This window comes from Magallana gigas, chromosome 9 (genome assembly GCF_963853765.1).
Source record: "Magallana gigas chromosome 9, xbMagGiga1.1, whole genome shotgun sequence".
In the NCBI taxonomy this organism is placed as follows: domain Eukaryota; kingdom Metazoa; phylum Mollusca; class Bivalvia; order Ostreida; family Ostreidae; genus Magallana; species Magallana gigas.
Window position 1 is genome coordinate 33,067,833 of NC_088861.1, and position 22,907 is coordinate 33,090,739.

Sequence of the window (22,907 nt, forward strand, 5' to 3'; positions counted from 1 at the left end):
TATCACATTTTCTTCCTTTTCATCATTCAAATCAAGTTACCAATTTCAATGTTGGAAGCGTACATTTTCTATTTCCTTACACGTCACAATAGTGGTAATGTCCATTTATTCAGATCCAACAAAGTATTTAATCTGTGCAAATAAATAGGAAGCAATAAGAATAAAAATGGCAACATCTGTATCACACCTCATATCAAACCGATACTCCAATATCAGCACCCCAGGCCACCTCGCGATGGCAGAAGCCCAGAGTGCTGTTATTGGTCGATGATTGTTTTTGGTGTGATATAGATTTTGACACGATTTTTGGTTTTTATAATATATTATATTTGAATAAATAAAAAGAATTTTTTCATGTAAAAATATTCAGATTAATACTATTTTCCTATCTCGAAAACGACCTGTTTTCATTGCACAAATACCATGTACATCTTTTTGCGAAATATTTAAGATATTGCCGCGGAAATGATTTGGGTACAAAAAAAAGAATAAATGCAGTACTGATAATTTCACCCTCACGGACTAATAAGGTCAATCGACTCTATTTGTTTTCACTGATTAACATATATGCTATAATTTAATTTCCTTAAATAAAGAGGAAATCAAATACTTGTTACAACCCAGGAAACACTGCAGTTTTTAGATAACGATATAACGACTTCCTGAGAAAAATAAGTTTCAATGTGCTACAACCCAGGAAACACTGCAGTTTTTAGATAACGATTTAACGACTTCCTGAGAAAAATAAGTTTCAATGTGCTAATAAACTAAACCCTTTAAATTCTCGCAATAATTTAAAAAAATGCACTTCAAGCAGAATTTGATGCTCGATCCTAACAACACACTCTCTATTTTGTTTTTTAAAAGTAACAAATAAATAGCAAATATATTCTGGAAAAGAAATGAAGATATAAACAATAGTTTTGTTTTTTATTACTGTTTGCAAAGTATCCTTAATCAGAAAATCATTTTCATCACAGTCGATTTTGAATCACATGTCTCTTAACACAACACAAGATAAAGCCCCTGTTCATAATGTTGATAAAACTATGCAATAAGAAAAGAAACGATTTTTTTTAAATTAGATTATTATTATTAGTTGTCATAATCAGAGTTATTATAATGAGTAAATGTACATGTATCTGTAACACATAGTATACATGTACATGTTACAATTGTCATTGTTTACAGCATGTTCACATCCTCTGAAAAAGAAAATATAGAGAAAAAAAATACGCTAAACAAATGAAATGTGTTGCATCAAAAGAATTTTAAATTGGGATATTTTTTTTTCTCCATAAATCGCCAAAAAGACGAATATTAGATCCTCTGAAGAGAAATAAAAAACAGCTACACCTAGGTTCAAATATCAGTGCTAGTAAAACTGCATTTAAGCATAGAATAAGTTCTTCCATTTATTCAATGACTGAGTGTTAACGGAAGGTTGGTGTATGACAGAACTATGCCATTCAGTCACATTTAGCTACGTACCTTTTAGTCATATTTCTTTCAGTTGAATAACAGAACTCCATCCTGTGGAATCAGACTAAAAAACGTACAGTTCAGGGGTCATTCATAAAGTCAAAGTCTAATTAAAGACGAAATTCTGTGTAAGGCACAACAAAAAGGGTATGTTTTTGATCTTTTCGTTATCAAAATCAAAAAGTACATATTTTTCATACAGTTTTTTAGATACATACAGTCACATTTTTGTCAAATCATATTTATAATTTAGAAAAGTATTTCAAGTTTAAATGATTCTCTATTCACAAAAGTAATTGTTGGTCTAAGTTTATTATATTTTTAATTTACAAACGTTTTACAATTGAAATCCTTCTCTTTTACGGGAGACAAACGGGGTACCGAATACCTTGCTCTTTTCACAGAATGTTTAACTTCACAAAAACGCTACCGATAAATCATTATGCAAAAATGTTTTCTCGACATATGATACTCTTTTTACGAATGTTTAATGGATTAATTCTACTGTGAATAAAATATATCGTTATTTACAGCTTTCTAAGTCGGGGGAGTTTATCATTTATCCAAATTTTTTCTGACGAAATAACAAAATTGTTTACAACTGGAGCCTATTGCGTAGCATTAAGATATTGTATGAATTACACAATAACCACGTTACAAACACTTGCTAAATTGGTAAAGAAGAAGAAGAACCGTACGTGTAAATAGTTTAGCTTCCTTTTTGATGTAATTTTATAAACTACATCCATGTATACAAACTCTCTCTCTCTCTCTCTCTCTCTCTCTCTCTCTCTCTCTCTCTCTCTCTCTCGTATTTAATGACAATAAAATCAAATAATAAATGAATGTATGCGTTTATTGTAAGCCTCAGTTAAATCTGATCGTACGTGTTTGGTAATCGTGTGGGTGCTACGAGTTTTGCCAGTCTTGGCTCCAATGGCATGGCTGATCGTAGCGTTAAAAATCGTGTTTTTGTCTTTTTTGTTAAAAAAGACAAATGGACGTGCAGGTTGTAGATGTCATGTACACATTGTTTAAGACGAGTTGGCACTTGCAACGTGCGATACTCTTAGGCAGCATACTTCCGTCATTATTGTGCACCAGACATATGTTTGCCTTGCGAATTGGAGTAAAACATTCACATCTTTGGTCAATTGCAAGTCAATCGTGCTTGCGTTTTTCCTTGTCTCACGATAGCTGCACGGACAATATTTTTTTTTTGTACTAATAAAAAACCCTTTTTACTTTGGGCAAAGACCTCGTAGAAAATGAAGACTATCAGTATGTAAATCCTGCTGTTTTAAAAACAATTTATGTTTTGAATGTAATGCTATGAAATATTGAAAACTTCTCTGAACTTCTTGTTGAACTTCACATTTTTTTTTTTCGAAAAAGCTTTGAAAAACCATAAAATCAAAAGAAAAAAAAACTCACGATGAATTACTTTGTTTAACAAATGTTATTCTCGGAGGAGTGACACCATTTGCACTTCACTCATTCTATACATCAAAGGCTACACATTTTTTTCTGATATTCTGATTTTGATACAATTATTTAAACAGTTTTATAAAGTTTTAATGGTCATACATTGTATGAGATGACAATCGATGCTTTCAAAATGGAGATAATACTCCACTTACAAAGATTGTCATCCTTACGAAAACAACAACTTTCTTCAATAGGATGTGGTAAAGTGTTTTAGCATTTGGTGTCAGTTAAAATATCGTTCTACGCGTTAATTTCATTTTTTTCCTTTTTACTTCGAAATAAAATGTTTATGATTATACCATAGCAAGCTTGCAAGTCAAAGTAATCGGACCGCAGATTACACGACACATACCTTTATTATTGATCCATATTATATCTCTTTCAACAGAACTGGTTTGGGACGTTCTCTTTAGCAGATCTTTAAAGTAAAGACTGGAAAATATACTATTTGAGGCTTCTTTAACTATTGTCCTGACGAAATCAAACTCTTGTTTTTGTGTTTGTCATGGCATTTGTCACCTTTTATCAAAGTTATATAAATGCATTCTCAATAGAGAAATATATAAAAAAAAAAAAAAACATGTTAACATTTTTGTAGATGAGTTAATTTGAAAATAGAATTTTTTTTACGTGATTAAAATTACTGAAATGTTGCTCAGAAGCTTTCTTTACGTACCAACCAAGCTCATCTTCATGAGAACTTATAGAAAATGCTTTCTATTTCTAATAACTTCAAGAGAACAAAAAAAAAAAAATAAAAAAAAAATCAACTTCAAATCATAATAAAACATCCAAATCATAGCTTTGTGCAATTATCAACATGACGTCTTGAATATGAGCTTTTGATCTGTTTGAAAGTTAATATAAACATTATCTTTCATTTCAACAGGTTCATGTAAGACAGATGCTTAGAAATGTAAAGAAAGAGAAGTTTACACCTGTTGTTAGGATTTTGCATCAAATAGACACATCACAGGTGTCATTGCTACAGTGGTAACAACGTTATTGTTGACAAGCCAATCGTGTTAAATAGTTCGTGTAACGTGGGTGATCGTTCGTGTAACGTGCGGGATCGTGCGTGTATCAGGAAAAATAGTTTGCGTTTTTTACCGTGCGAGTTCGTGCGTGATCGTGCGGTTTTTTCGTTTCGTTACTTTTTTACGGAATGTCGGGATTTATTCTTAAAACAACGACAAGTAGATTTTGTAAAACAATGTGAATTTTAAACTTTTTTTAATAAAAGAACATTGAAAGTTGTTAACATTCATTCTCTCTTTCGTGGTTAAATACATAAATCAAGTATTTCCACAGCTCATTCAGTCCTTTGTTCGGTCGAGTTAGTTTTGCATAAAGTTATAGTCAGCTTATATCAAGCATCCATTGTGTCTTGACACATAATTTTAATCATATTAGCAAAAGCGACACATTGAATGAAAGCGGTCAAGCTTACCCACTCCCCGTTTTAAACTAAACGATTATCCCCAACGTTTTTTTTTTCAAATGAGAATACGATACGCATTCCTATCTGGTACAAAGTGTAAACATTTGGTTGAAATAATTTTTTATAGACGCTTTAAAATTTAGAATAAATAGAAATGAATCAATTATGTACCGTAAATAATGAAAATATTCAATGTGTAAAATCGGAACAAGGTAACAAATTACCTCTATCCCGCCCCACATAATCAAATCGTACGTAAGGGAACTGTATTACATAAACAGTCAACTCGTATGTAAATAACTTTGTATAGTTGATGCATTATCTTTATTTCATTTACACTTAAGTTATTATTCGTTATGGAGACAAAAAATTAATTTGTGTATGAATCATATTTTTTGTATGGATGTGTAAATTGTTTACTCGTAAAATAAAAAAAAACAGTGGATAGCTACTGTACATGCCGCTTTTCAATAAAACACAAACATAAAGCGATACAAATTAAAGCAATGCGTTTTCTTAATTCTAATCTTAAAAATTAATTTTGATTTTGCGTGTTTTATGGTGTAGAATCGTTCGGTTGCGTGTTTTATCGTTTTTGTTTGTGTATATTGAAAATTCAGTAAGTTAGTGATCGTCCGTGTATCGTCCGTGATCGTTCGTGTATCGTGCGTGATCGTTCGTGTATCAGAATCGTGCGTGTCGTTTGTCAACAATAACGTTGCTACCACTGTACAGTCACAATATTCTTGACATTTGCTTCCATATGTATGATAAGGACATCTAGTCGTACAATACGGTCCACTGTATCCTGGCATACATTCTAAATAAAAAATAAACTTTAATGTTTATCTGGAGACATTTCTCTCGTTTTATTTTTGCCCCTTTTGTCTTCGTTTTCAGCCGCCCAAATAAAGACTGGGCGAATTGAAAAGAATTTTTTGATAAGTGTGTTCAACAGAAAGATCATCCACTACTAATGGTGTCTAGGTGAATTCAAGACAGGACAAAAAACCGTTTGCAAATGATTAAAATACAACTGTACAAATATATACAACCAATACAAAAAAAAAACAAACAAAAAACCCACCCTCAATAAATAAAAACAAGTAAAAACAGAATACAAAACAAAACAATCAACAAAAATCCAAGTGATATTTCAATCATGAAATACGATGAAGCTAGCCTGATTGGGACGATGAATGTATGTTATGTTCTGTTTTACTTTTAATAATTTCAGCTAAAATGAATTTATCAAATTTCATTTGTGTTATCATAACTTATAACATATATAATACCTACATTATATAATACCTTACTTTTACAGGTGTAGGTAACGGAGTTCAAATAAAATCCAAAGCAGCATATTACGGTGGTACTACTTAAAATAGAATTGAAAATAGAAATCAACTCTACAAACACTAAATGATACACGTGGATGCCACCTACCTGATTTTTTTTTCAATATTTAAAGCATGAAACAAGAAATCAATTTGAATTTACGTGAGTAAGTAAAAGGATAAATCCAAATATAAATCAGATTATGGATTTTTTTAAAGATCTGTATGAAGTTTCGAACTTTACGAAACAATAACAAACGAGAATAGTTGTATATTTTCTGATTTCAAATTTTTTAATCTTAATAGATATATTTGGACATGTTCCCAACACCATTCATTATCAAGGTAAATCTCTGGAAATCCGTCATCATTAAGTGATAAAAACTGAAATTATGAATACGGTACACATGTATATATAATAGTACATATAATTTTACTGCCACCTATTAAACCTAAAATTATAAAATTATGCGATTCTCTAAAAAGCAATTGTCTGTGAACCACATCGAAAACAAGATTTCTAAGCTTCGCAGATAAAGGGGAGTTACGTCTTGTTTTAAAAGATTATTGATTATCTGCCATTCTGATCATGATGTGATTCTTGTGGTAACAGGTACAGTAAAACACGGTTATAACGAAGTCCCTGGGACGGGCAATTTTACTTCGTTATAAGCGTAATTCGTTATATCCGTCAAGTTTACAACATATAATGCAGTCACGGGGAATGAAATTCACTTCGCTGTAAGCGTCAATTCATTATAAGCGTGTTCGCTATAACCGTGTTTTACTGTACATGTTTTATTGTTTAAAGTAATGATAATAGGAGTAATCCTAACAGACATAATTATTAAAAATATATCAGTACCAGGCTCAGATCATCATAAAAGATTTATTGTTGTGTGTATATGAGAAACTAAGTGTTGATAATAATTCCATACATGTATTTTCCTCCCACTTGTCTAATGTTTTGTATTTAGACGTACTTTATAATTCAACATGTAGACAATGCAGTTGAGAATATTATTCGTTAAGACAAAATTAAGATTCAAAAAAAATAAATAAATAACGAGAAGAAACACGTATGACTTTTCTTAGAGTTGCCGATACAAAGATGTCTTTATATCTTTCTTGTTGTAAGAAAAAATTGTTCATTTTTCTTGAAACAATGTATTAGTATACTGTACTACATACATGTACTATAAAATAAGAAAGTATCCATCGAAAGATATTACTAAAACCCCGCAGTGTACCTAATCATCAAATACAAAAACGAATTAAATAATAAGCCAAAACAAACAACCAAAAACAAAAAAACAAACAAACAACAAACAAACAAATAGCTTCCAGAACACGAATGTGAAAAAATGAAAATGGAAATTCTAATTTGAAATAAATACAGTGAATGGAAAACAATGAAGTATTTTCTTACTTTTTACAGATTCCACAGAATCCTCTTACACTAATTGCAAACAATATTGATAACAAGTAGTTAATTCTACTTTTGCAATTCACAAACATCACGGTGACTAGAACGATATAATTACACGTATACGCTACATGTAATTTAGGACAAATACCAGTATATGAATCAAGCATGGTTGTTCTTATTAATTTTGTTCAATTTGGAAATTAATTTATTAAACTTGAATTTCCTTCCTCGTTTCTGTATAAAACAAATAATGATACTAAAACAGTATCAGGTCGGAAATGTATTCGTAATTAAGTTCTTTCGGTGTTTCTGCTGGTTACCCTAAATATTACATGCATGTTTTGTGTTTTCACAATATATACAGACATATTAAACTATTTTTAAGTTACACAACTCGAATTTAAGTACAACTTCATGTACATTAGTTAAGTCTTTGTTGATGATACATCGAAATTTTTTGACTTTTTTGTTGTTCTTCGTGTAGAAACACTGTGTTCAAGAAACAAGTTTATATAGTAGCAATGCATCTTAATGTTTTGATACAAAAAAAAAAGTAACGAGGATTTTTATATGTATGTATTGTGTACAGTAATTTATCAAATTCAATGATCAAAATATCATTTACCAGTATATATGAGGTTCATTACCATAATAAAGAAAGATAAGGCAATTACATTCTGAGAGATAACTCTTGCTTGTTTACTACACAAATTGATCGATGAATCTACTCCCTTGAAGGACACATAGGTGATAAAGCTTTACGATGGGACTACGGATTACCAGTGTCACCTGACCAAACTCTGCAGGGTTTTTTTTTGTAAAACGTCGAGGGCGGAATTTTATATGTTCAAAATCACGTCTAAATTTGTTTTTACAAGGATACTAATTTTTCATTGATAAACCATGGTTAATCGTTAGATCCATGAAAATTGAATATTGTTAAATCGAAAAAGACAATTTTTCTGATGTGGTGACTAGCTTACATTTTAGATTCATTGTTTACATTTTAGATCATCATCAGGTAGAAAATGCAGTGGTATATTCTTTTCGTTGTCCTTTTTGCTTGCTGTGTTAAAGCTATCAAAGAAGCCAACAGCTATGGAGAAAAGGAGGACAACAAAGAGTTAACGGTACATAAATAAATTATAGTTGAATAAACTATTGTATAGAAAAGAATATGACCTGAAGTTAACAGCACTGTTTTATATAATTCCGTAGATCCCTTTAGCAATGCAAAATCTTGTTTTGGGAACACTGAAACTGAGATAATTCTACAACTTGAAGACCATTCTAGAAAATTTCTTATTTTCCGTAAACAATTCTTTGGTTTTTTTTTCATTTAAAATGGAAAACATTGATTCCTATGAGGATGGAAAATATTTTTACAAAGAATTCTTCGCACCCGAACGACAAAAAATAATCAATGATTTAACCAGTTTAAGAGATGAAATACAGCAAGAAGGAAGCATGCAGAAGTCGAAGGCTGTAACGTATTCTCGTGCTGGTATTGTAGGAGGGGTTTAAGTACTTTGGGGCTATTTAGAGGCCCCTCTGCCCTCAGCGGTTTTGACAACGTGCGGTGCTGTTGTAGGTATGACATCCTTTGTTGCTAACCTGCTATATAAAGATAGGAAGTTTAATTTGTTCGAGAAAAAGATTAACCATGCTGGAAAGCGTTAAGAGAGATATGAGAGACTTTGTTCAGAGATGAATGAATATTTGTTACCATTGAAAAGGGACATTAAATTAATGCAAGAGAAAATTAATGCGTTTCAAAGACAAGAAAATATTTATGGACAGGAAGTGTTGAAAGGATTTTCAATCCTACAAGATTCGAATATGCTTAAGAAATTGGAATTGCTCAATATAAAATCATTGATAACTCAGAGCGATAAGATATCCGAACTCATAAAGTTAGGCCATGTTGAAATGTTTTCATCTATTGCAAAGAAACTGGCTTCAATACCCTCCGAAGTATTAGGTGCAACAACAGTTATATCAATCATTGGGAATATCAGGTCTATAAGTTTTGACGAGGATGATCTTACAGATTATTAACTTGGGAGGCTTTGCACTGAGGCACAAAAATTAGATAACGTAATCGATGAGATCAAATATGAAGAGGCTCATTTCAGAAGATATTTTGATTAACAAGTTCCTTCACATTTTAAATTCACAAACACGTATGCAAGTACGCATGTACGCGCATGCAGTTTTAATCCAAAGTACTGAAGTACTGACGGGAGTTGATTTTATCGATTATCATTAATTCAAAATCAACGATATGTGATTTTGCATGGCAAGTAGTATCAGTAATCTAAATATTTCTGAAAAATTGTATGGATCCAGGCAAGATTGAACTCCTGTCTTGTTTAACCAAACGCTCGGCTGTCTCTGTTTATCTCCGACAAGCAAGAAAGACTGTTTTGTCGGATATTAATTAAGGTAGTCCATCCATAACTATCATATTCCATATCTAATAGATTGTACGTTTGATCAATGTGATTTTAAGGAGTTTATTAAATTTTAAAGAATCACCTTTGAAATCTTAAAAAAAATTAATATTAATAAATTTATCCTATGTTGAAGTTAACATTGAAGTCTATGGGAAAAATGCATTTTTAAATATATTGCAATTTTCTCATATTTCTCTTGGTAAACAGTTGCAAAAGCTTTCGCCTTCTTCGAATATGCTAAAATAATTCATAGTTTACCATACATATTTTCAGAAAGTGATTTTTAAAACTTTTCCTAAAGGGCAGATAACTCTTTAAAAAAATTTGAGTGCAAAAAGTTCATTTAATTGACTATACGTATACGCTAGTTTGGTTTTATGTCAGCTTCAAAATAGCTTTAAAATACGTATTTGATGTAGTATAGATCAATCAAAATTGTTTAGTATGCCTTAGTTATGGATGGACTACCTTAACGGAGACAGCCAAGCGTTTGGTTGAACGAGACTACATTGAACTTTGGCGTAGGAATACATACGACTTTAAAAAAAATATCTAAACTGTTTGTACAATTTGAAATCTTATTATTTTCATGGCATTAATAAATAAGAAAAACAATGCTTCAAAATACATAGCATCGAATTTATCGATTATTTTCAAGAATTAGGTGTTGTCAGCGGTATTGATTTGTGCTTAGGTCCAAACACTGTTTCACTTTCGCTTTGCCCGAGTAAGTGCATAGGAGAGTTGATTAAAAGCAACTCCCCAAAAGTAATAAATTTTGTTGATTTTGTTTATTGGTGATGCAAAGTGTTTTTACGTATAGTTTTAGGGTCCCTATTGTTTCTATGATTATTGAAATTTGATGCAAAAAATATTGTAAAATTGTACTTGTTTATATAATAAAGCTTTTTGTTTGTGCAATCTATATAAACATTGGATGATTAATCATTTATGTTTACCTAACAAATTAAAGTGTTTGAATGCTTTAGATGGACATTGACTTAAGTTTTATTCTTGTAAACGTTTTTGTTATGACTGTTTTATCTAACTCTTGATTTCAAAATCCACGTTTTGGTTCTATTTTCAAAACATCATGGTATTACTGCAGAATCAAGACGTACTATTTACTTATTTTGACTTATTTTTAAGACCTTTTTTGTTGACTCTTATTCCTTTGTTTTATCGGCTTTTTTTTTAGAAGAAAATATATTGTAAATGATAGAATATGTTCTATTTAATCTTTAGTTATCGTATCCATATATCCATATATTCGCTGATATTTGAAATATAATACTGTAAATTCCTAATTAAATGCGAGAAATGAATATCCGCGTAAAATCGCAAGAAACCAGTTTCGCGAATTTTAAAATCTCGCTTTTAATCTCTAGCCATATATGTAGACTACATGAAAGTATGGTAACATTTCGGCATTTGCGATTTAATATTCTCGCAATTTGATGAAAAACCGTTGAATCGTGGAATTAAGTACTCGTGTAAGAAAAGGAATCTACAGTAAGTGAAATATTAAGCAGTGGGATGAAATACCCTACCCTTTCTATTCAGTTAAAAAGAGTTTTGGGTTTATTGTTTTATGACAATTTTTAAAATATAATTACTTGTCGTTATAGCATTATTCAAGATGAAATGTGTTGATAACGAATAGTGTTCAAATAAATAAGTCCAAAAGATAAACAAATATCAGGCGCAGAGCAAAAAATGGACCTCTACAAAAATAGATGTAGCATCGGGTGCCATGGAGGAGTAAACATCCTCTGCTGACAGGTCACACTCGCCGTGTGCGCCGTGTCGTAATCAGGAAAACGTAGTTAATTACAAGAAATCCTGAAATTCTGAGAGACTTTGTAGTATTTTTCATTTAAGTTTGTATCCCTCATCAATGTACATGTAACATGATTAGCATGGGCCAATGTTCAGTTATAGTCGTACAGTAAGCTGTTGATTATCGGGACTATATTAGATTGTTCTTTGTTATCATTTGAGATCTAAACTCTGTCAAACAATAATCGTACGTTAGCAATTTCTTCTTTGTATTTACACATGTGTTTGAATTCTGAACGCCAAACCAACAAGGAAGTATGATTTGACCGTACTGTAAATTGTTTATCATTCTCAATCAAAAACACATTTGATATAAGATTGATATAGAAGTATGTTGAATTATATCCACATGTACATATTTGAACCATTCACATAAGGAGAAATGTTATATAAAAGACACGTGGTCTCTTTCAGAGATCTTTGTGTTATATTTTGGAGATTTATTAAGTGACAGCTGTTATTTTGTACATTGATCAAATTTGTTTGTCAATATTTTAGTTGACAAGTAAAACTTGAAACTGAGTCACAAAACATATAAAATTACAAGCTTTCAAAAGATTTGCTGAACAAAATTCCGTTTTTTTATTTTTGTTATGGAAACAAACTTTATCTATGCAGTCAATGGTTATTATGAGTTTAAATTACAGAATGTTAATTATATATTTACCATTATGTGTCAGCAGATATAAAAACATGATGTGCTTAAACAGGATGTGTGATTCATCCTGTAAAGGTTGCACGTTATGTTTCGCCTGTAGTTGTCTGCACCTTGATAAATGGTTAAGGTCGTTGTCGCATTGAGTGTTGAGATACGTAAAATCAGGCAAGCAAAGTCATCGTTCCTTCCTTGAATTGACATCTTTAGAGCAATGTAGGGATTGAACATCATTCACCTGCACGTTTTAGCTTATTAATTGCTAAATTGTCGCATCATTTCATTTTGCAAGGTGTTCGTCGTAAAACATGAATATAGGTAAATCGGTTAAAACTTGAATTTTTTAATTTGGTCGTTAAATTGCTAGTCAATGTCATCATTATCTTGTAAAGCGATTAACACATGCAGTTGGCGTCCATTGTTTGAAGTTACCACACAATATCATTGTATTTTATAATGTTAATTGCCTATTAAAGATTTAATTATGGGAACTATGCAAATATTAGTATTAAGGAAACACATCGCGTTATAAGTATTTGCTTTACAATATACTTTTGATTCGTTGAAAAGCGGAATGCATGGTAGCCATGCACTGTTTTGTTTATACGAGTAAACGATATGATAGGATCCATAGACCAATTCAATTGATTTCTCTCCATAAGGAATATTAACTAACATCATAAGTTAAAGAAAATTAATTGTAAATGAACATAAAGAAATAAACATAATGTATAGATTCACGATATTTTTTACGTTCAAGTTGATGTTGTTGTGATTCAGCCCTCTTACGTACGATTTAGTTGTGCGAGAAACAGGTACATGTAAATTTTGATTTTAGAAATCCCGTATTTACATAATATACGGTTCAAAATTGATTGAATCTGATTAAGTCTAAATTTTAAAGCGTCTAAAGAAATTTTAATCCAAAGAATGTTTAATCAGTGTAATAAACGCACTGTGTGTCAGCCAAATGAAACACAACTTGTTCAAACGCCGTGGAAGCGCAGTGAGAGCGCGATAGAGACGCAGTGAGATCGCAAAAAACTCCGTGAATTCTCCGTGCAAGCGCAAATGACATATCACTGCGTCTACACTGCGATTAGCTGCGTTCCTTGAGCGCGCCAACGGAGTTCTCATGGCGCTGTTGGAGACCTTACGGCGCTGTCACGGCGACCTCACTACGCTTTTACGGCGTGTTTATCAGAGCGCATAGCCACGGCGCGTACTTTCTGCATGTTCAAAATGCGCGCAGTCGCATGGCGTTCTAATATGTTCAAGGCGATCCCACCGCGAAGGAGGAAAGCGTTATTGCATTGTTACGGCGCTGTAGGAGACTCTAATGCGTTTACCTAGGCGTTTTACATTATTTAAGGACGCAGGGGGATCGCCGTGAGGACGCAGCTCCAGTGTAACAGGGGTTTAAGTTTTGAAAATGTGTAAGCGTTACTGATTTCATTCAACGTACTAATATGATTAAAATCATGTGTCAGTATATAGCGGATACTTTAAAGGCGCATGGTCACGACGATTCTGGTCAAATTCTAATTATAGGTTTTTATTATTTACAATGCTTTAAAAATGCATTTCTAATGATCACATAACTTGTTATAAGCAAGATACAGGGCTCACAATTCTTTGTCGTGCCCTGTTTTTGTTTACATAGGTTCAATTTACCAGTAAAAATCTTTTTCCAGCTTACTTGTCTATCATTTTATTTATTTTAAGCATAGATAAACAGTTCCTAACGTTTAGTACATTCATTTTAGGTTTAAGCCTGGAATTTTTACTTCAACGTTCAAAAGGTAAACAAATGCCTTGTTTACATAGCGAAGAATTTCAAGCTCTGTAACTCGCTTATAACTCGCTTATAACTCAACAAATGACACTCAGATTTCGGTTGCCTATTAAAATGCCTTTCTGAAGCATTGTAAATTTTAAAATAGGAAAAATAATTGTTGACCAAAATCGTGACCATGCCCCTTTAAATACATGTACTAGTAGTCTAATTTATGAAATCATGCAAAACTCGCTCGACTTACAGTCAGTTCAAGCATAAATTTTACAACATACACCATAGCATAGCAATGAAATCTCATAGCATAGCATTGAAATTCCATAGCATTGCATTGGAATATCATACCATAGCATACAATCTCATATAATCTCATTCGTCATATCATACCATAGCATACCATAGCATACAACATGATTTTACTGGGTTTTAAATGGTTTCGCAGATTAGTGGTTACATTTGGCTTTTTATCATTAAACTTCCAAATGAGTGGAACTCTTCTGTGTATGGAGGCGTTTTTATTAAAATCTCATTGCGTACCATGGTAGAGAAGCCCTTCATTTCAATTTCTCAAAGCATAGCATACAAATCTCATAGCATTGCATTGAAATCTCACAGCATATCATTGAAATCGCATACCATAGAATAGCATTAAATTGTAAAAGATATGCATGGAATGACTGTATCAACGGATTAAATGAGTTGTTGAAATACGAACTATTAAATGACGAAAGAGAAAATATTTTATAAAGAGATTAGCGATGACATGATACATTAATGTAAACAATTGTTGGTATTCTTCTAGCTGCAATAATGTAGCCCTCTCCGATTTTTTTATATCTGATGTTTACTGGAGAGGGCTACAATTCCACAGGATCTCCTTAATGGTGCAAAAATAATTTTTTAATGCGGCTGACTTCGGTCTAAAAAGATCGATTTTACATTTGACTTCCTTTAGATAAAATGAGTTTTTAATTCAGGTTGAACATATTAACCGTATATAAACCAAAACCAGATGAAACACATCAGCATGTTTACCAGTCGTCTTTTTCAGCAGCCATGACAGTTCTCGCGTGGTTTTATGGGATGTACGCTTGGAGTTTTGATGGGCTTGATAACGTGAATGTCAGTGTAAATAATCGATCTTACCTCGTTATATCATTAAAACATCGTTTAAAGAAATGGTATATAATGGAAAATTCATATTTACCGCGTTAATTATGTTTAAAATAGGGGAATTCCTATATTCAGTTCAAGATCCGCTCCTGAATTCTCATTGGCTGTCCAAAAATAAAACCGGTCAAGGTCAGTAAACATGGCGGACAAATTCAACTTTCGTTGTTGAAATACACGAAAAATAACCGATATATGGACTATACTTGATATTTTTGGATTAATTTATGCCATATACATCTACAACGTTTGAGTTCAGGTAAGAAATGCAAATCTTATTGTCATATATAAACGATTTGAGACGAAATCGTTGCGGGAGTTATTCACTCCCGCACTTGCACCATTACGGATATCATATGGAGTTGTAGCCCTCTCCCCAAAAAAAAAAAAATCGGGAGAGGGCTACATTATTGCAGCTAGTATTCTTCTTTCAAAACGTTATGCATTCACATTCATTTTTTTTTTAACTTTCTTGTCGTTGTTTGAGAAAAATACCTGGCTTTCCGTAAAAAATACAAAACGAAAAGACCGCACGATTACTCACAGTAAACAATTCAAAATTAATTTGTTTCTGATACATGCATGATTTCGCACGATACACGAACGATCACCCACGGTACGCGAGCAATTAAACAAGATTGGTTTATTAACAATAACGTTATAACCATTAAGCTTCTTTTCGTTTATTACTTTTTATTGTAGGTGCGTCTTTAAAAAAAATCCCCTTCGAAATTAATTCAATGACGAGACAAATAACCTGCAATCTCGTTTGCGTGACAAAAATAATGCTTACGTAATAACCTGAATACCAAAACATGATACTTGCTCTCTAATATTTAATTCAACCGCCTAGGACAGGTAAGATTAACATTGCATCGATATCGTCCCGGTTTTTAGAAGTTTATCTAAATTGTGTCGGCGCATATTGCTTCAGTTGGCGATTTATTTCTCGGACAGGTAAGACATAGATAACAAACGGGAGAAATTTGTCAGTTAATAAGAAAAGTTATAAAAAATTCGAAATTATGTTCACTAACATTGGTTTGATGTTTATAATAACTTTACATTTTGCAGTACTGGCTGGGGTAATATAACGTATGAAATTGCATTCGCAACATGGCAAACAGTTACCTTTCCTCTTCGATTCCATTAAATTCGCCCTATATCACATTCCCCGACTTGCTGAAAAGAAGAGCAAATGAAACACCAAACAAAGCTGCATATATATTTATTGACGAAGAGAAGAAAAAAATCGTTTTGACGTTTCAAGACCTTTACACAAAGGCTGTTAATTTTGCAAAAGCTTTGGTAAGTTTTGGATTCCAAAAAGGGGATACCATTGGTCTAAGTGGAAGAAATGTTCCCGAATGGCTGATTGCAAATTTTGGCATACAAATGGCAGGAGGGTGTGTTCTATGTCTACCATTTTGCTACAAATCAAGTGATCTTGTTAGGCTACTCAATAGTCTTGCACCTGTTAAAGCTTTGATAATAGATCCGGGTTTGGACGATGATAACTTAGAAACCGCTATGAAAATCACTAATCATGCATATTCTGATGGCAAAACAAGTTCTGATGATGTACCTACCCTGGAACATTTGATTCTTTTCAATCGAAGCAAAAAAGCATCAATTAAATGCACGGTGGACGATTTATGCACCAAAGAGTTTGAAGTTGACTTACCCCGACTCGACCCGGAGGATTTAGGACTCATTCTTCTGACATCAGGCAGCACGGGCATTTCAAAGGCAATTCCACATTCCCAACATGTATTAGTTATCATGTGCTGGCTTTTCGTGGGGATATCTGAATCAAATAACGATTCTGACATTTTCTATAGTGATAGGGCTTTCTTTTGGGGAGGCGGCTATCCCCAGTTTGAGATGGGATGTGGTGCAACCCGGGTTACCCTTTGCAATTCTTTGCAGTTTCCTTCAGCATTCGATGCAACTGAAGCTGTATGTGAGATAATCATGAACGAGAAGGCAACGTTAGCATACATGGTTCCTTCGATGCTAGAAATCATCCTGAAAAGAAAAATGCCTTTAAGAATCAACAAAATTATTACAGGCAGTTCTCCTGTTTTCTCATCTCTTTTTGAATGCATTGGGGAAATTTGCGATGAACTTCAGGTTGTCTATGGTATGACTGAAATTGCTGCAATTGCTTCTATGACGTTCAATGCAGAAAATAAAACAGGCTTGAATGGTCTATTGAGTCTCAGGCCCTTACCTGGGGTTGAAATGAAGGTTACGGATGACGAAAGATTTTTGCAACCGGTTGGAAAGAGAGGCAACATCTACATAAGAACAGTAAAAATATTTAATGGGTACCTTAACCATAAATGCCAACCTAGTTTGGAAGATTATTTGTTAAAAAGTGGTTGGATGTTTTCAGAAGATGGTGGTTATGTAACAGATGAGAATACCATCGTGGTTGAAGGTAGATTCAAAGATGTTATTGAAGTGTTAGGACGTAAGATATTTCCATATGAAATCGAAGACGTGATCAAATGTAATCCCAGTGTGCTCGACGTGATTGTAATTCCGGTTAAAGAGAAGGAGTCCGGAGATCGCCTTCCTGGTGCGGCAATTATCTACAAAAAAGGATGTGAAGAAACAAAGGAATGTATGCAGAACTTCATCAGAAAAGAGTTTAATATCACAAGGGAAAGCCGTATGTCAGAGATGATGTACGTTCCACAGATCATCCATATATTTCAGGAATTTCCCCTGATGAATAACGGAAAACCCGACAGACGTGGCATCAAGCAACTTATGCAAGAAAGCATTGATGAGACTAAATATGAATGCGTATTCTAGAACGAACGGCATATGATATGTTAAAATGCACCTACCAACGGACATCTGTATTTTATATCAAGAGCAGTGAAGTAATTTTGAAAATCTTGCTCCAGCTTCTGTGAAGTTTCAAAATGTTTTGGGGCCATTTCTGTTGATTGCTTTAATTTTACAGTTACATGTATGTAAGGACGTAATTTCGTTTATTATCTTATATCTACAAAAGGATATATGACTTTATAGCACTAATTTATTAATTCTTGGAAGATGTTAATTGGTGGATGCGAGGTACCCACGAATTCCACGGATACTGTACCACCACGAAAACTAATTATTCTGCAGTATATTCTGTGACTTTATGATAAAATATTTATCTTGCTGCATTGTGCAAAATCAATCAGTATGAGCATGTAATCGAATTTAACATTTGTTAATCAGTGTTTTGTCTAATACAACGCTTCTTAGATATATTTTATTTGCCAACAAATATAATCAGATTAGACTTTATGCAGATGTGCATATCGAATGTTTAAAATGCAACGGGAGCGTATGTGCATAAAGCTTAAACACTTGCGATGATTATGATCACATTCTAAGAATTTCCTATAAAACAAGCAAAACTTACACAATGTTAAATGGTATTAGGCCAATTTGCAGAACGATCAAATACATATTATCTTTAAACGTAGGTTTCGAAGTTATTAAATAACGCTGCACCTCGCTTTTTTTTTTATCGCTGCCGTGTTTTTGCGTATCAAATGTATTGGGTGGAGTAAGCCTTTGTCAAGATCACGTTGCTAATCTACCATGCTATTACATGTAGAACAACCGTAAGAAGCATGTATGATTCAAAGAAAAGACGTATAATTAAATGCATTTTTTAAATCTTCACTTAATATATAGTAGATACACCTTTATTTGATTCAGTTTCACCTGATTGGAAAATTCTTTCGATTTTCTAATTGAGCAATTGAAGCGCTCGTTATACACACTTCATTCAGACATTTACGCGAAACAATTACTGGTGTATTCAGATTTCTTTTATCTTTACAATCTATTCTATTTATGATATTTCTAGATATAACTATTAATTAGATAATTTGATCGTACAAATCGTATTTTCCAGGTTTTTTTTTTATTGCAATTAAATTAAGTATTTGGATGATACATGTATCAACTTTTTTTTCATTTGTTAAATAAAACAATTTGCCATAAAGTTTGACGAAATTAAAAAAAAAAACAAAACAAAGAAAGAGTATCAAGTAAGGTCCAAAATTGTCTGGGGTTATTTTAGGCACGTAGTGACGTGACATCTAGCAGGTACAATTGTTTACTTAGTTAATACAATCGATAAGCAAAGAGGTCTTTACGAATATTGCGTAGATTAGCTAACTGAGATAGGGTTTGCAACTGAAAATAGTCTTAAACAAACCAATAAGATAAAACAAGACCTTTAAAAATACCTGCTGGGGAAGAATAATCAAGGCAGTGTTTTCACGAACTCTGGTTTACGGTGGTTCACGAATTCATTAAATCAGCTACTTTACAGTCACTAATAATCAAAAACACTTACAAATTATATATTTTTGTCTTTGGCCGAGTTGATAAAAGCGATCAGAGACCTGGTTTCATTATAAAGTATTGTTTAAACTCTTTAAAATAATTCAAAATAGAAAAGAAGCCTTCATTAATTTCTCTTGTTTACGATTTTGAACAGGTAGTAATATTTTTCCCCCTACATTTGACAACTGGGTCCTTTTGTTTAGCTGATCAAAATTATACTTATAATTATATGTAAGACATAATATCTTAAATGCCTATGTATGCATACATTAACTATAAGGTCTTAGGAAGCAAACATCATTGTCTTCTGAGAACTTTATTATGTTGGAATTGTAACAAGATATGCAGATCAATAAATAGATCGGTTTTTTTTTATTTTGACAGTTTTACATTCAAACCGCATTCCAGTTATGAAATCTGATTCTGCTTCGAAAGGGAAAAAAACACGCACAAACACACAGAAAATCAATTTTATTTAATTTTTAGACAACAAACATATTCCATACCTTTGGGTAGTATATAGAACATCATAATGGGGGATATTCAACGTTGATTATATTTTGTTGTTAAGATAAAGCTTTTGGTTTGGTTTTAAATTGCCAATTCACTGGGAGCTAGTTCAAACAGCGGACTGTGAAAGGTGAGACTGCTGATACACTATCCTCAAGATCTAGGTCAGATCCAATCCTACGATGTCTATGTCGGTATGGTTTACATGTACCTTTAAACATTCTACCAAACATTGTGGTTTCATTAATATTCAAGGGTATCAATTTTCGTAGATTAAGTGAAAATCACACATTTAAGGACACGTAAATTCGTCCCCAATGACCCTATCAATACAAAAATGTTAGTTCAAATTGCACTTCGACGAACATTTAATTTCGTGGATGAATTCAACAACGAAATCCACGAAAATTGGTATTCAACGAATTTTGATGAAACCACAGTATTGGATATCATTTAAATGGCAATCATTTTACTGCATGGCTTCAAAATTAAAAAAAAAGAACGAAAGAAGTGTAACAGGAGTTAAATTATGTGATTGTTTGAAACTGCCCCTCTTTGCTACATGTAATGGTAACTTGTATCTTTAAAAAAAACGAGACTGGGGCGCATCAACACATTTAGATAAGTTTAGAAAAAGTAAAAAGACAATCTGTATGATATATGTTACATTGTAATACGGAGGTAATTCAAAATATTTGTTCACTTTGACCTAATACGCTGCAAAGAAAGAAAAAAAAATATGGATAAAACACGGTTTAATGAATTCAACTCTTTGTCGGCCATTTGTCGCTTTTTGTACGTAGAAAGAAAAGTAGTGTTGATTAATGTAAATGTATCGTTATATATTGACACTTTAAATCAAATGAATTTTATTAATCACATTTTTTTAAATAAAATGTTAATTTGGATAATACACATTTTTTATTTTATTATAGATTATGAAAACGCACTGTTTATGTATAAACATTAGGAAACTACATACCAAACGGACTATTTAATGTCATTTTAGTAATTAGTACCGACCTATTTTATGTTCATGTGTATAAGGACTACATGTAACATATAAATAATTGTGCCTAAACATGTATCATCTATCATTAAACGTCTACATTTTCGACCTTACATGAATTAATTGAAATGGAATCGCTGCATAATACAACCAAATTAAGTTCATCGTGATCAGTAATGATTTTAATGTCAGTACTTTGTACAAACACCCAATGTTTCTAAATTCAGATTTTGTTTAGAGGTTTATTAAGGAAGTTCCATCATGTTAGATAAGTAGATATACATATCCAATAAAATATAATATTTAAAGGACGAATTTATATTTAAAAGGTAGTTTATCCTTTGAAAACTATGCATTGACACGTATACGTAAAATAAAATCCTAGATTCCTGTAATGAAATAATACAGATACTGTTGAATAATAATTAAAAAAAAAATTGACTATGGTGCATTAAACAACGTAACAAATAATTGGAAAACAAGAAAACGTTTCGATGCAAATTAAAAACAAATTCCAGACACATCATAATTTTTTTTCGTCCTTAGTTTTTGTATTACATGTAATATGATTAAACAAATAGAAAATATATGAGTTGGTATAACAATTATAGAGTCTTGTTTCATGAGACACAAATGGCCAAGGACATGGACTTTTTGATTAAATTTATTGTTTGATATCATTTTTACATGTACCACAAGTATCAATAGCTAAGCTTGTTGCTAATGTATTTCGAGCCAGAAAAATGCAACCATAAGAATTTTCTTACACAATCTAGACCTCAACGTAGTCTCTTTGTAAAAGGTGACATGCTTAATTTATAAATACATGTGTAATTTCATATCAACGTGTTGCAGAAATCCATGTAAAAATACTGCTTCCATCACACCATAGTCGAAGTTCATTTTAATAAACATTTTATTTTCGAAAAATAGCACAACCCCTGTATTATGGAAGTAAACACAAGGGAAAGACACACGGCATCTCTGATGCATTAAACACGCATTGGGTTATCGTTCGTTGTCTATTATCGAACAATGTTTTAGCTTGGATTAAATCAAAAGTAATTGTCAAATAACAACACCAGTTTACGAGTTTTAAAATACTTGTGATTATGATCTGAGACATGTTTTGTTAATTTTTACTTCTATGAGAGGCATTTGTAGTTTGTAAACACAATGCTACAATGATTTCAACTCTTTTTCGGCTATTTGTTGCTTTTCATATATTGTACGTAGAAAGAAAAGTAGTGTTGATTAATGTAAGTGTATCGTTACATATTGACACTTTAAATCAAATGAATTTTATTAATCACATTTGTTTTTACAAAATGTTAATTTGGATAATACACATTTGTATCTTATAATAAATTTTGAAAACGCACTGTTAATAGATAAACATTAGGAAACTACATACCAAACGGACTATTTAATGTCAATTTAGTAATTAGTACCGACCTCGTTTATGTCCATGTGTATAAGGACTATCATATACATAATTGTGACTAAACATGTATCATCTATCATTAAACGTCCACATTTTCGACCTTACATGAATTAATTGAAATGGAATCGCTGCATAATACAACCAAATTAAGTTCATCGTGATAATTAATGAATTTAATGTCTGGACTTTGTACAACCACTCAAATATTTTCTAAATTCAGATTTTGTTTAGAGGTTTATTTGCATGTACTTATTAAGGAAGTTCCATCATGTTATATAAGGAGATATAAATATAAAAAAAAAAAATATAATATTTTAAGGACGAACTAGTTTATCCTTAGAAAACTTTGCATTGACACGTATACGTAAAATGAAATCCTAGATTCCTGTTATGAAATATTACAGATACTTGAAAAAATTAACTATGGTGCAATAAACAACGTAACAAATAATGGAAAACAAGAACACAGTTCGATGCAAATTAAGAA

The 22,907-nt window shown here is 32.1% G+C and overlaps 1 protein-coding gene and 2 long non-coding RNA genes across 3 annotated transcripts; 1 reads left to right on the forward strand and 2 right to left on the reverse strand.

The window, feature by feature from the left end:
- Nucleotides 1-916: 916 nt before the first annotated feature.
- Nucleotides 917-3,956, reverse strand: LOC136271125 (uncharacterized). The gene is made up of 3 exons (XR_010708957.1): nt 3,323-3,956; nt 1,492-1,546; nt 917-1,205 (listed from the first exon to the last, which is right to left on the reverse strand). It is a non-coding gene; the product is annotated as an uncharacterized lncRNA (long non-coding RNA).
- A 1,191-nt stretch (nt 3,957-5,147) lies between these two features.
- Nucleotides 5,148-7,346, reverse strand: LOC136271151 (uncharacterized). Its single transcript, XR_010708998.1, has 3 exons — nt 7,178-7,346; nt 5,728-5,789; nt 5,148-5,231 (listed from the first exon to the last, which is right to left on the reverse strand). It is a non-coding gene; the product is annotated as an uncharacterized lncRNA (long non-coding RNA).
- An 8,580-nt stretch (nt 7,347-15,926) lies between these two features.
- Nucleotides 15,927-18,582, forward strand: LOC105332081 (uncharacterized). Its single transcript, XM_011434520.4, has 2 exons — nt 15,927-16,049; nt 16,167-18,582. Exon 2 carries the CDS (start codon nt 16,209-16,211, stop codon nt 17,913-17,915), a length of 1,707 nt encoding a protein of 568 aa, XP_011432822.3. The 5' UTR covers nt 15,927-16,049; nt 16,167-16,208; the 3' UTR covers nt 17,916-18,582.
- Nucleotides 18,583-22,907: the final 4,325 nt, after the last annotated feature.